General features: G+C 35.6%; 1 protein-coding gene across 5 annotated transcripts in view; it reads left to right on the plus strand.

The window, feature by feature from the left end:
* SPoCk (secretory pathway calcium atpase) overlaps positions 1-15,943 on the plus strand; it is a 279,585-nt gene that overhangs the window by 183,116 nt on the left and 80,526 nt on the right. For 3 of the 5 annotated variants that reach the window (XM_069831982.1, XM_069831984.1, XM_069831983.1), the window contains exon 2: positions 10,512-10,703. In XM_069831982.1, the coding sequence (XP_069688083.1) occupies positions 10,512-10,703 (192 nt within the window). Of the gene's footprint in view, positions 1-9,725; positions 9,863-9,912; positions 10,139-10,511; positions 10,704-15,943 lie in introns of those variants that run through there. The other 2 variants (XM_069831981.1, XM_069831980.1) reach the window with 2 other exon arrangements.

Below are 15,943 nucleotides of genomic sequence, written 5' to 3' on the forward strand. Positions count from 1 at the left end.
CACTATTATTTTCACAAAGTCGCAAAGACTCACAGACACATGTAGTAGATGTTTGTGAAACAGGAATATTGCAGTGAACAGCGCGGTGCGCATGCGCGACGGTTTCCCCTCCGCCCCGTCTAAGTATTTCAGCCGCCTTCTCCTGGCGTGACAACAGTATGTATGTATGTATGTATGTATGTATGTATGTATGTATAAATCCAATTCAATCTAATCCAATAGAATTATATCCTACTGAATTCAGTGGAAAAATTTCTGCCTGCAACTTTCTATTATTTGCCGAAAGTAAATTTCTGTTGCTGGGATCTTTTCTTCGAAAGACTTCTTGGTTTATTTTACTTCACACCCATGAGTCATTTCGTTACACTCTGTGATAGTTTTCCGCAACACTGACCTTAATATGTATATCACTTTTTGTCCTATTTATTTATCATCCTCGTTGTCGTGTTTTACACTTGTATCAATATTTAGCTTACAGTACATTCAAGTCAACACTATCTCCACAAGGCTTTATTCTTTCAATCCTGCAACGATTATTATGTTTTATCTTTTTGTGTTAATTTCTAAATTCTACTTCTGCTATTGACCAATGTGGTGTATAGCCTATATTCGCAGGATGATCACTGGCTATCAAACGGCCTCGGTAACTCGGAAAAACACTGCCTTAAGACGACCGCGGACCCGACTTCAATTCTCGGCGATAGTGGGATTGTATTTGTGGTGGATAAAACTAAGTTTCTGATTAAGGTTTTCTCGGGAATTTAGCGTATTGCAAAACATTTCGCAAATGAAACTGACAAAAAAATTATAAGATGAAATTACGAGAGAAGGTAGCATATATGAATATATAAATTTAGCTTCCCTTATGAAAAGTTTGCCAGATTTGACAAAGCGTATTACATATAATTTGGAAACATACCTAAAAGGTAAAATGATATACATTTGAAACGGTTAGGGAATCGAATATATACAAAACGTCAGAAAAAAATTACACCTAAGTAGCGTTTGTGCTCATTTACAGTTAAGAAAGGGGGGGGGGGAAATATCGTCAGATATACCGCGAGAAAAATAATAGTACGGATTTATTGGGAAACTCCAACCAAACTTCACAGAAACGTAACCATGTCATTCAGGTACTATCATCTGGTGGTAGATGAAAGAAACTCACTGTCCTATATTACCCGATGTCCGATACTACCCAACTCTCCCCTAATCGCTGTTCGACCAATGACATAGGTCTCATTCCACGTTTGACTTGAAGTCGGGCGGGTGTAGAACGCTTCAGACCGCCCAACTACAAGTCAAGCGTTGAATAAGACCTCTGCCATTGGTTGAATAGCGGTTTTACTGCTCTCCTCTTCTGCCGGCAATGTTTACATCGCCTGTCATACATTATGGAACGAAATATAGTTAGACATTGTGGGTTTGGTAATGCGCTTAGCTTGAAGGTTACCTCAATAGATCTTGAAAGGTCGCAGTGCTGGGTCGTAGTGCCCCCTTCCCTAAATTCAAATTTAATTCAAATTCATTTCTCTCGCCTGCCTTCATTCTGTGCTTCCATAGATTCAAACATACATATTTACGTAATATTTTCAATAGTATTTGCTACCTCATCTCTACTACTCTACTACGCGATAATACGCTAGAAATTCCACTTCACACATCATCTCTGTATTCCTCATCTTTCACTGTTGCTACCTCTCGTCACTGGAACTCTCTGCCGCCTGAAGTCAAGGGCTGCCGAACATTGAAATCTTTCAAATCCAAGTTAGAAAATTATCTTATGACGAGCTGCCAAACTAACTTACTATTATGACAAGTGTTGTATTGCATGTTTCCACGTATTCACATTTTTTTTTATGTTCTAGTAATATTTAACTTATTTTATATTTTTGTTTTCATATTTTCCGATAATGGTATATCTATAATGTGATAGATAAGTTGAGCTATATATAATCATAATTTTCCTTACTGTGTGTACTTAAAAATATTGTATTCATTGTCTGCTTTGTACTGCACTATTTTATTATTATTAGTATCATTATTATCATTATTATTATTATTATTATTATTATTATTATTATTAATTTTATCAATAATTGTCTTATATTTTTATACTTTATACTTTGTATGTCTCATTTATTTTGACCTGCTGTTCACATTTTATTATGCTTTTTTCTTTCTTTCTGTATGTTATATATTATGTCTGATTTCTACTTACTTGTTGTTTACATTTTACTATTATTATTATCTTATTCAGTTTTATGTGTAAAATTGTAGTGTACTTTGTAAATTTGTAGTGTTTTTTGTAACGCAGTTTTACTTCTGTTGAGTGTTAGAGAAGGCCGTATGGCCTTAACTCTGCCAGGTTAAATAAATCATTATTATTATTATTATTATTATTATTATTATTATTATTACTATCCTCAGTATTAAAACAGATTAATTACACCTGATCATATTTGTATGTTACATTACATACGACTTCATTAAATCAAACGTGGCAATCCCATAAATAAGATAAATGGTGACATTAAAGTGTGACAAGTTGCATTCGGAAATTATCTGAAATCTGTGATAGGCAACGTCCGTCATTTAGCTGTCAATTTCATATGTTCACTGCAAAGCAGATGTCATAGATAATGATAACAGGATGTTATGACTGATCCATGATGAAATTTCTGAGAAATTGAAGTTGAAGGTGAAATTACCTTTGCTGATTAAGCGATAAGCACTGAATTTGAGGAGTATCAGAGTTCCATCTGGTTTCCCAGGGCAACCATGCTGAATAACAACAGAATAGCTGTTTGTTAAAATGGCCGAAGTCCAGAAAGACAAATTTTACAGGAGAAACAAAAAACTATTTCCTTCTCAATCATTTAAGTTTATTAATTTTCTGAATCATTCAAATTAAGAAGTTATACTTAACTCACATATGTGAGAAGTGTATTTGGAAATATAATCCATCATGCCCTTACTTACTTACTTTTTAGGAACCCGCAGCTTCATTGCCGCCCTCACATAAGCCCGCCAATGGTCCCTATCCTGAGCAAAATTAATTCAGTCTCTATCATCATATTCCACTTCCCTCAAATCCATTTTAATATTATCTTCCCATCTACGTCTCTGCCTCCCTAAAGATCTTTTTCCCTCCGGCCTCCCAACTAACACTCTATATGCATTTCTGAATTCGCCCATACGTGCTACATGCCCTGCCCATCTCAAACTTCTGGATTTAATGTTCCTAATTATGTCAGGTGAAGAATACAATGCGTGCAGTTCTGCGTTGTGTAACTTTCTCCATTCTCTTGTAACTTCATCCCTTTCAGCCCCAAATATTTTCCTAAGAACCTTATTCTCAAACACCCTTAACCTATGTTCCTCTCTCAAAGTGAGAGTCGAAGTTTCACAACCATAAAGAACAACCGGTAATATAACTGTTTTATAAATTCTAACTTTCAGATTTTTTGACAGCAGACCGAATAGTGACAGGCATTTCCCATATTTATTCTGCGTTTAATTTCCTCCCGAGTATCATTTATATTTGTTACTGTTGCTCCCAGGTATTTGAATTTTTCCACCTCTTCAAAGGATAAATTTCCAATATTTATATTTACATTTCGTACAATATTCTCGTCACGAGACATAATCATACCGTTACTAGGGGCACTTAAATTAGCTCGATATATGCCCGTTTAACTAATAATATATTTAAACATATTTTTTTTTGTTTAAATATAATAAAAACGAGTTTTGTATGAAAAACAAGATTTATTAATATGTATTACTGTATGCAAAACTTTTTTATCATGGATTTGAGTAATTTGAAATTTATTTTTTTACAATATGAAAATATATTATTATATTGATCTGTTTGATTTTTTCACATCAGTGTTGGGTCCACTGTTCAATCTGCTCATAAAATACTTTAACATTATCCTCAATGTATGATTTTGCTTTCTAAGTCAAAGTTTTCCTTCTGGATATGCAATATTACTAGACAGTTCAATAATTATGACGCAAAACAAAGGTGTGAGTGGTAAACCTAATGATGAATGGTAAGGCAATAATAATAATAAGTCCTGGACGCTCCTTGCCATAAAAAAGTGGTACAAATTACCGATAGCAGAGGAACACCTTCTTATGACGCTCAGCATTAGCTTTCTCCATAGATTTTTCTAGTAATATTTCTGCCACCAGACTTTAAAATTATAAATTTCGATAGATTTTGTTGCACTTCTACAACGGTAAATTTGAGCGAAGAATTGCTAAAAATAATTATTTAAATTAATTGCCACAGTAAATGCGATCATGCTTTTGTAGACCTCGTTTAATAATCTGTCACAAGGCTCAAACTGTGGCCTCTGATAGATTTTGCATCAGATTTCTCATTTCGTGACATAAATAGCTATGTGTATGTATGTATGTATTTATTCACACTGCAATGGGTATATACCCGGTGGCAGTGGTAACTAATTACACTCAATAATGACAATAATAAACTTATTAATTAAAATACAATTAATGATAATACTAATAATTAATACTAATAATAATAATAATAATAATAATAATAATAATAATAACAACAACAACAACAACAACAACAACAGGGAGTATACTAAATTAAATGAAACGATCACTTAAAATAACATTTGAAATATTCTAATTTGTATCTTAAAACTAAGATCGAACTAAAACCCATGAGTATATGTTCATATCTGCACAAGTACCTTTCAACATTACACTCATTTCGCTGTCAACTCACTCACTGCACTGGAACTACGACACATTTCACTGATTCTATCCTGATTTCACTAACACTTCAAAAACATTTCACTGTTCAAATTCTTTGCACTGCCACTATAACCTATACAGCTTCACTGACAGGAACACGTTTCACTTACACAGCATACTTCACTGACACGACATACTTCTTCACTATAGTCGCGACGCTGTTATTCCCGGCGTGACTCCTCCTCTTTGTAAGTAATTGATTAACTAGCGGTCTTACTCGTGTTAATTATGTAAGTCTGTGCGGCTTACAGCTGTTTCGGTGCTTCATCACACCATCCTCAGAGCCTACTAGATCTCTGCGTCATCTCGAACTTCTCTGCCTGTTATGTGGGTGCGTTTGATTGTTGAAAAGTGTTGAAAAGTGGAGTCGAATAGTGTGTGTGTACTGAAATTGATCTGTGTGTTGTAAACACACACTATTCGACTCCACTTTTCAACACCTTTCAACAATCAAACGCACCCACATAACTGGCAGAGAAGTTCGAGATGACGCCGAGATCTAGTACAGTAGGCTCTGAGGATGGTGTGATGAAACACCAAAACAGCTTTAAGCCGCACAGACTTACATAATTAACACGAGTAAGTCCGCTAGTTAATCAATTACTTATATTCAAGTGTTAAAAGTAGTGTACGCAAGGTTCAAAATGGATCCTCCTCTTTGCTTACGTCTTAGGAAGTGAAGGCTCTATAAAGTCTAGGTAGATAGTATCGTTCGCCATTTTTGTTCTTTCGTTGCCGAGCTACCATACGAGGAATCTATTTGCCACACCGTTAAACACTATCATATCGTAGCTCCTATGATAATAAATCAAACGCACTGTAATTCAGCAAATAAATGAGGGGCAATCTTCGTGTGCTTTCTGCGAATGCCAACGAAAGAGCCAAAATGGCGGGCGATTATATTAAGTATTTATCGAGCCTTAAGAAATGAATAACGTTTTCATCAGCGAATCACAAGACGCACACATTTAAATGTAGCCGACTTGCAATGCGATTGGCTGCCGGAAATTAGAGCGAGGGACTATAGTTCTGTAGCTGCTGCTCTTTTGGAAGCATAATTTAGGCACAGTCTAGTATATACAGTCGCGAAGCTCAATACGTAGTAAATATGCAAACATTAGATAGTTGCTCACCACTAGGATCGCTAATGTCGCCTCATTACAGGCAATACAAAATAGAACCGCCACAGTCTATTGTTTCTAGCACCCTTAAAACTCAAGCTTCGTGACTGTATATAGTACACTGTGATTTAGGTGTGTAGATGCCTGGATTTGCATATTCCTTGCCTTTTTTAATATTAGTATTAACTACATCGTCTGCTTCACTGTCAGAATTCATTGTAATGAAAATATATTAAACATAAGCTGTGAGTTGACTGGAACAGATGTACTGCAACAATGACCACAAGCCTCATTATTAGCTTTAACTTAAATGACTTAATTGATGAAGTTTAGCCAACATCTAAGTTTCCGAGTGCATAATATTGCTTGTTAAAAGGGCACATGTCCTCCACTTTTGCCCTTTTAACAAAAAATCGCGATATTGAATGTCGTCTAATGTAGTTGCCACTTAGATTTGTCGATCCTTCTAACATAAATCAATGTCTCTATGTTCAAAGAACATTATAAGCTAAGAAAGTGATTTAAAAAAATGTGACTTTGGCCCTTTTAACAAATAACTATAATAATAGTCTTCATATGCGAATATGTTCAATTTTTTGCAATTTTTTAAAATTGTTTTGGAGGCCTGAATCGGGACTTCGCGGGGTGACATGATTGTGGAGTATCCTATTAGTAGAAAGATGCTAATAGTGAAGAGAAACAAAAGAAACCCGAGAAAAATCCCTCGCGCCTGCTTTATCTATCATAAATTCCTTCGTGACTCGGTCAGGGATCGAACCGGGTTGCCACGACGGTGGAAGACAGAGAGAAGTTTACCATTCGGCCACGGACGAAGTTATAAAGGCTCCAAGTGGAATGCATAACAAAACGTAAAAATACTTGTCTTGTTATTGAAACCTGACAGTGTTGTTCGTAATCGAAAGATGTTAAAAGGGACACTATGGTGAAATAATGCTGAAAAAGTAGGAAAATCCACTTTTTTGTTTCTTATTTATTTTATTGGGTTATTTTACGACGCTGTATCAACATCTAGGTTATTTAGCGTCTGAATGAAATGAAGGTGATAATGCCGGTGAAATCAATCCGGGGTCCAGCACCGAAAGTTACCCAGCATTTGCTCGTATTGGGTTGAGGGAAAACCCCGGAAAATACCTCAACCAGGTAACTTGCCCCGACCGGGATTCGAACCCGGACCACCTGGTTTCGCGGCCAGACGCGCTGACCGTTACTCCACAGGTGTGGAATTTTGTTTTTTATGATCGTAATTAAATTTGAGACTGTTTTAAATTACCTAACCATATAATCAAATGTGACCAAACATACGGTGCGTGAGTGAGTTGAGAGAAATGTTTTTCTTGTAATGCTGTTTTCTCGACTTCAAAATTGTAAGCAGTTGATTGCATAAAAAATCGTCCTTGCACAATAGTTATTGTCAGATTGATCTGAAAATTCTCATTCATTCACTCACACCTGTGGAGTAACGTTCGATTCCCGGTCGGGGCAAGTTACCTGGTTGAGGTTCCTTCCGGGGTTTTCCCTCAACCCAATATGAGCAAATGTTGGGTAGCTTTCGGTGTTGGACTCCGGACTCATTTCACCGGCATTATCACCTTCATCTCATTCAGACGCTAAATAACCTTAGATGTTGATAAAGCGTCGTAAAATATCCCGCTAAAATAAAAATTCATTAATTCATTCATAGTATCTGTTTTCAGATTGTTATGTAAACTTACATTCGGATATATACAGTAAATGCACACAATATTATGCGCCATATTATATTTTTGGTCCAGGGAAAATACTCTTCTTTTACGGGAACATTGTCTGCTAACCGTACTAACGGCATATTGTATTTTTGGTCCAGGGAAAATGCAATATGGCATTGTTTATGAGTGTTGTTATAAAATACGAGTGTTTTCCCTTTACAAAAATACAATAAGACGTTGCTATGAAGTGGTGATGATGTGTTGTTTGGATATTAAATTAACCTGATATAACAGTAGACGGTATAAGTTCATGTGCAGATGAATCTTCGAATGTTTCAAACAATTTGTCGATGTAGTCAGATTTTCAAACTACATAATTGATGTTGCCAATATTTTGTACTCTCCTTCTTCTTGACGCGAGTCAATATTGCGAATTTTAAAATTAATTTACATATAATTCTGTAAGAGCATGTTTAATTGCAATTTTCTTTATTTGTAGCCGCATATTAGTAGGAACTTTGTTTTTTTTATCTACGACGACGACGATGATGATGATGATAATAATAATAATAATAATAATAATAATAATAATAATAAATTAATTAATTCAATAATTAATCTTAAAGTTTAGACGAAATTCATCATAATTGTCTTGTCGCAATCTAGGTTTTGAAATATAATTGTGATAATTTATCATAGGTACAGCTCACGATAGAATTTTGGGCTATTGTTGATTTGGAGGGTTTGAAGAGTGTGAGTGACTTCATGCTCATATAGGGTGTTCGTGTGAAGTTATACCACAGTCTAGTATATACAGTCACGAAGCTCAATACGTAGTAAATATGCATCTATAGTAGTTACTAACCACTAGGATCGCTACTGTCGCCTCATTACAGACAATGCGAAATAGTACCTGCACAGTCTATTGTTCCTAGTACCCTCATAAACTCAAGCTTCGTGACTGTATATATTAGACTGTGGTTATACTAAATATTCTGTAGGCTTTGAAAGTCTGCGACAGTGAATCCAGCTTATAAGAGTTTAACGTGGATCCTTGGAAACATAGATAAACCACAGTCTAGTACATACAGTCACGAAGCTTGAGGTGATTTTTAGCATTTCTTGCAATACAATTCTCCAAGCGGGTAGCAACTGAGAGTACTAGGAACAGTTGACTGTGGCGGTACTATTTCGCATTGTCTGTGATGAGGCGATAGTAGCGATTCTAGTGGCTAGCAACTAAAGTTCAACTGTCATTGAATGCATATTCCCTACGTATTGAGCTTCGTGACTGTTTATGCTAGCTGTGGATAAACTGTGAAACTAGAAAATTTTTTGTTTAATTTATGGAAAGGAGCTATCGAGGTGTTAAAATATAGAAAAATATCGAAGTTTTCAAGGAGAGAAATATAGATGTGCGTTGAAATTACGGTTAATGTTTAAAATAATGCACCTATGTGAGCAAAATGTTTTTTTTAGTAAAGTAATTTAACGTTTATTCATATAATGATAAATAACATTCAGAAACCCTGCCACAGGGGAACTTATCTTTTTAATGTTTATTTTTCTGAAATTATCACTATCGGAAAAATATATAGGCTTATTCATTATAAAACAAATTCACTAATCATATCTACGAATTACAATGTATTACAGAATCTACTCACATTTAAATTTATCTTAACATTCTAAATACACACACTCTGCCGTTAGGTGATAGTTTCTTATGAAAGGGACCGTGGTTCGATTCCTGCTGCATTGTTAGATTTGCGCTGGACATAGTGTGTGGCACATTTTCCTTGGGTACTTCGGTTTCTCTTGCCGTTTTTGTTCCGTCATTACTCCATTACACATTTTGCGCAATTATCATGTTATTATTACTCTATTATTGTCGTATAATTAAGAAAATAATGCAATAAAGAAAAGCTGGTTGAGAGAGAGAGAAAAAAAATTGTCTGTACCAACCAGCTGCATTAGAATATTTGATTTTCCCGCGGCAATGCCCTCTTCGGGTTTTGGAGTGAACTCCATTCTCCGGGTTTTAGATCAACTCATCGTTCAAAGAAGCCATGTAGGACGCGTTACGAAGATAAAACCTATATTATTGGCTATCTGCAAGGACGAGGACACGTTTACAAACATGGATAAAAATATGTGTAAAACGCCTCTTCGTGCTGTGAAACATTACACAGTATAGTCTGGTTTACAATAATTATGACCGAAACAGCTCGTTAAGTGGTGAGTTCTTTGTACCTTTGAAAGTATGTGAAGTGGAGTATCTTTATTGTAAATGTCCATGCAATTTAATCATTTCTCTTGGGATATCGTGAAGTTTGTACTGATGGAAATTGTCTTGCCATGTAAATAGAAAATAGACGCGGTTGTGGTAACATCTTGCCACTGAAAATGAAACATTCTAACAACACGAAGTATGAAAAATTACCACAGCTACACGCCGACAAGGAGTTTAATGGAGAAACGGTAGAAAGTCCAGATAGCGGGAGCGAAAGGGAGGTGAGTTCTGTCAGAAGTAGGTCTGTTGATATTGATTATTGGCTCACAAGCGGTTCTACAGCACATTCCTACATTGCATAAAGCACAATATGTTATTTCAATGCCTAGAAATGTACAGAAATGAAATCTTCAACTCCAATTATGTTATTAATACAAAACCATCGCGTAATTTCTTGAAGTATGTAGCCGTAACAGGCACTACATGAAGAATTAGACCCTCTGACAGCATGTCAAGTGTCACATAATTTTATGAGAATTACATTTAGGTTTTGTGTCACAATTACTTGAATCGATAAATTATATAGTAATGAAACACTATAATCTCAAGCCAAAGATTACTGTTATTTATTATAACGTAACGTACTTTTTCTAGGTGGGACAGGAAATGTGGCTCACAACCTGTGAAGCAAGCACCTTGGGTGCAGAAGAGGTAGCAGCCCGTCTCCGTGCCGATCTTCGGATAGGGTTGCGATGGAGAGAAGCAGAACTAAGACGGCAGTTAGCTGGATATAATGAACTTACTGTTAAAGAAGAAGAACCAACGTGGAAAAAATACATAGAACAAGTAAGTGCAAATTTTCTAGAAAGTTGTAATTGATTTTACTATTAAATATAGCTGTTGCTGATAATATGAAACAAACTAATAATGTTTCTTAAGTAATTTGTGCAGATCATGTGAAATGCACGGTGATTAGCATTGGGCAAAATGCCATTAATCGTTAGTGAGACAGGTAGGCTAGTTGGCCTGAATTGATATGTAGTATTTTGTAAAGGCAATGACCTGTGTCCCATTTGATACGTTAAATATGCGAAGTAGGTACCGGTATCCATAGTTCCTGGCTCAAAACATCTTTAGATTTCATACATGTAGACATTCAATATTTTTTTATAACAAACTAGCTGAGAACACCCGGCATTGCCCGGGTTTTCATTTTTGCTTCTATTTTTAATTAAACTGGTTGTTAGACTTTTCGGAAATCTCGGAAATTGAACTGCAGACAACCTCGTTCATAAAGATGAATCTTTACATAGCGTCACTTACATGAAATAATTAACCAGGGTTAACTCAATTTAAAACAGCTGTTGATATTTTAGAAATGAAGACATTGTTCTTCCCACAATGCTTAACTGATTGGCAACGTAATTATACAGATAGAATCTCGCAGTAACACATTTTCGGACATGAACAACAATATTTTGAGAGACATATAATTTAGAATTAATACAATGTTATTTTCACTGGGCTTACGTACATTCACATACTGACATTAGCAACATAACAAAAATATCATTGAATTGTTTTTTGATATGTGTAGAATGCTTTGTTTTCCCCTCCTTTGCATAAATATATGTATATAAAATATACCGACTCGAGAGCAAGCTGCATAGTTGGGAATGTGAAAAACACGGAGTTTTCAAGTTAATATTGCAACTTTGAGCGAATGTCCCTAAGCTTTATGGCCATTACAAATGCTAGTCCCACTGAAATAAAATTGCAGTTGCTTAAAATCGAAAGGCAAGTTAGTAGATATCATAGGAATACGTGAGATAAAACATTTTCTCCTTTTGTTTTACCAGTCAATATTGTCACTTACATTACCTTTTTTCCTCACATCAATCCTTGTTCCATTGCATAATTTTGGTGTGTCAATATTTCGCAATACTTCCGGTACTATTGGTGATTCAAAATTAAGTATTAAATTATGTGGTTTCAAAGAATTAAATTTAGTTGGATAAAATACAGCCTGCTCACTATCTACAACTGTCTCGAGAAACTCATACTACGGTCCTGGACTGTCTAAATTTTGGCCTTCATGATGTATCAACAATGCTTTCGTGCTCTTTCTTCCACGGCCTCGTGAAAGTCGATGTTCCATACAACAGACAATAATAGAGAACAAAAGATTGCATTTTAATGTTATACATGAATGTTTGATCGTATTTATTTTATTTTTTATTTTTTTTTATTAATTCTACGTCAATTTGTCCGATTTTAATGTAGCCTATGTTCTTCTCCTGGTTATAAAGGTGGTTGTTGTTGTTTTCTAATGCCAGGCATTTGACAAAGTCATTTGACCTCTTGCACTCAATATTTTTCAAAGATATGAAAATGGCAAGATGTAGCCGATTTAAGTGAACACCATATTTTAATGTTTTGGTGGCTACTTCATTCACACACAACCCCCAGAATGTCTGGAGGACCACACCTGCTGTTGGTCGATGGGTCCATTGGACCTAGCTGGGAGATCTTGTTGATCACCAGCTTTCCCTCCTTAAGCCACTGGAGGACGATTTTAGTGCCATAGCAGGTCAGCACTAGGAACAGAAAAGTAGGAAGGGTAGGAAGGAAAGGGAAATGAACCCCTAGGCCTCGAATGCTCTAATACTGTCGTGGTCGAAGAAAGTAAGAGTTCAGTCAGAGGACTGGATAGGAAAGGGTAAAGAGAGAATTAGGTATTGAATAGAGGAAAATTATACCAAATTCGGTCATTAACTCATCAAGCTGACCAGTGCTAATTGATGAGTAGCCCCTCCCTTTAGTTCAGCTTGTAAAATTATGCTTACTAACAGCTGCACCACGGGAAAGTAGGGATGGGACATTGGGTATTTGTCCAGGTTGGTTCCTTAAAGCCTTCAATGGGAAGGATTAATGGCTCTCCACCTTGTATTCGACAAATACCTTTTGCAGCCAGGTTATAAAGGTTAAATGTGCAAACTTTGGCAAATATTGGTCAAAGCGTGTAGATTTGTATAGGGTACATACATACATGCATACATACATACGTACGTACATACATGCATAGATACATACGTACGTACGTACATACATACATACATACATACATACATAGCCACATTGACTTTTATATATAAGATGAGAAAATAGGATAAACATGTACGTAATTCGAGCTAGGCTTATTTAGTTTCAAACGAAAAATGGCAATGATAAACTTCGGTGTACCTGGTAGCTTAGCGTTGCCCTATAAATTTTTTGGCCCAGGACAGCTAAGTTGTTGTTTTCTAATGCCAGGCGTTTGACAATAAAGTCATTTGATCTCTTGCACTCCAATATTTTTCGAAGATATTATCATGGCCAGCCAATGAAGCACAGATTTTGAGGTGTTCCGAATCCATTTCTTGGTTTGAGTTGTACAGTGGGCAGTTAGGGGACTGATATATTCCAATTCTATGCAGGTGTTTGGCCACACAATCATGGCCTGTTGCCAATCTAAATGCAGCTACAGACGATTTTCGTGGTAAATCGGGAATTAACTGTGGATTATGATGCAGAGAGTTCCATTTTTTCCCTTGGGATTGAGTTATCAAATTTTGTTTGTTGAAGTCTAAGTATGTAGATTTAATAAATCTCTTCACAGAGTAATACATAGATTTAGTAACAGGTCTGTAAGTAGCAGTGCTGCCCTTCTTTGCTAAAGCATCCACATTCTCGTTTCCCAGGATTCCACAATGGGATGGTATCCATTGGAATACAATTCTTTTAATTGAGTGATATTAATTGAGAGAGCATTTTAGGACAGCTAAGTTATTTGATTCATTTGACTGTAATGAAGATAAATTAGTTCTTGGATTTGTGCCCTGGATCAAAGAACTACAATCAACGTAATTCTGTATTACTTAAAACAAAATCAACAAAATAATTTTAAGTGCATAACGAAAGGGACACTGAAATTTACCATTGCCGAAAGGGTAAACAAGGTTAGGTAATACGTCATTCAATTTTTATTTGCAAGTAGCTTCTTTTCTTTGGATTTGGTTTAATGCGGGCCTAAATGTTATTTTGTAACAGTTCGTGTGTAGCTTACAAGAAGATTCGCTGACTACGCACCTTTGGAATTAAATTCATGGCAGGGACTATGAGGTCTGTGGTGAATATATTGGCTGTGGACAGGTGTTCTACGAATATGCCAGCTTCCATTTCCATTACACTACTTTTTCAATACTGCCATCTTGTTGTTTTTGAAAAAGAGAAGTTGTGCAACTAAAATATCACTCGTTACTGTTGATGTTGAATTAAGTTAATCATCATCAAAATTAGATATTATGCGTAGTGGTGTGATTTTGTGGTGATTATTTTACCTCTATTTTGGTGCTTATTTTATTATGATTTCGGTGAACATTCCGTGGAAATGTGAAAGTTTGGATTAATATTTCGTAAAAATATCAGCATGATATTAAAAGTTTGGATTAATATTTCGTAAAAATATCAGCATGATATTAGCCTATGTATAACATCATGTAGAAATCTAGGTACTAATTTTAATTGTTACAGATTTCCCATTACTTCCAATATTATGAACATTAATGCATATTAATGAAAATTGTTGTTAAAAAGTAGGCCTACTTTCAATCATTTCTTAACATAAGTTAATACACATTTGAAGGGTATACGGGAAAAACGAGGTCCATCAAAAATCGAAATTGAGTTAATAATGCCATCTTATAGTGGAAAGGAAGTACTATCATGTGGTCTAGCTAGTAATAAGAAATCATCTTTCTTGACATTCCACTACGTCAGTTTCTAGTAAATACACACATAAGAAAGTACTAAGTGTTTAAACTTTAAAAGTAGTTTTTCTCGAAACTTTCTAAAATGGACCTTGATCGTTATTCCCATGTACCCTTCATTTAGAAAAAGTATTGAAAAGTACCCTGACCAATCCACAAATCGGGACGAGTTCATTCTGGTCCCAAGCAGAAAATCTTACACTGGTTTACAGCACTTAACCATTCTACTTAGAATATAAAGGCTGAGAATAATTTCAACATTTGAACATGAGAAACGAACTCGTTTATCAAATAAAATATCGTTACACGTCGAAAATCCTCTCTCTTATTAATGTTTGAAACAGAAAACCACAGCACTCGAAGACATGGTGATCATACCAGTCAGCACCCTGTTCACAGAATATTGTTCACCATTTTCTCTTGTTTTTTCGCGAGTATTTCGTAAAAAAAAGTTTTCAAGTACTAATTTCATAACTATGAGACTATTTCGTTCAAATCATTGAATTTTGCGATATCTCGTGGTTAAATGCTATTCATTTCCCAGAATACCTTTCTAAGATTTGTGTTTTTTGCGAATATAGTTAAGTTTTCCAAACATTTCGCGTATTTCGTTAATACTAAAATAATCTCACCCCTAGTTACACGTATTTATGAATGTGCTGTTCTTAGTCAAAATAGGCTACCTCGACTCTTCCAATATGCCTAGTGTTCGTTCAGAAATACTGAACTCGGAGATTGTGAACTTTCATTATTACAACCAGGAAGTTCATGCCCTAAAAACCTAATAAATATTCATGCGAGTATGCCTTTAAAACCTTAGAATATGGCAATAAATATGCACTAATAAAATTCTATATTTCTTGGTATCACTAATAAATAATAATAATAATAATAATAATAATAATAATAATACTTACTTGCTTTTAAGGAACCCGGAGGTTCATAGCCACCCTCACATAAGCCCGCCATCGGTCCCTATCTTGAGCAAGACTAAACCAGTCTCTATCATCATATCCCACCTCCCTCAAATCCATTTTAATATTATCTTCCCTTCTACTTCTCGGCCTCCCCAAAGGTCTTTTTCCCTCTGGCCTCCCAACTAACAGTCTACATGCATTTCTGGATTCTCCAATACGTGCTATATGCTCTGCCCATCTCAAACGTCTGGATTTAATGTTCCTAATTATGAAAGGTGAAGAATACAATGCGTGCAGCTCTGCGTTGTGTAACTTTCTCCATTCTCCTGTAACTTCATCCCTCTTAGCCCCAGATATTTTC

Source organism: Periplaneta americana, chromosome 7 (assembly GCF_040183065.1).
Source record: "Periplaneta americana isolate PAMFEO1 chromosome 7, P.americana_PAMFEO1_priV1, whole genome shotgun sequence".
Classification (NCBI taxonomy): Eukaryota; Metazoa; Arthropoda; class Insecta; order Blattodea; family Blattidae; genus Periplaneta; species Periplaneta americana.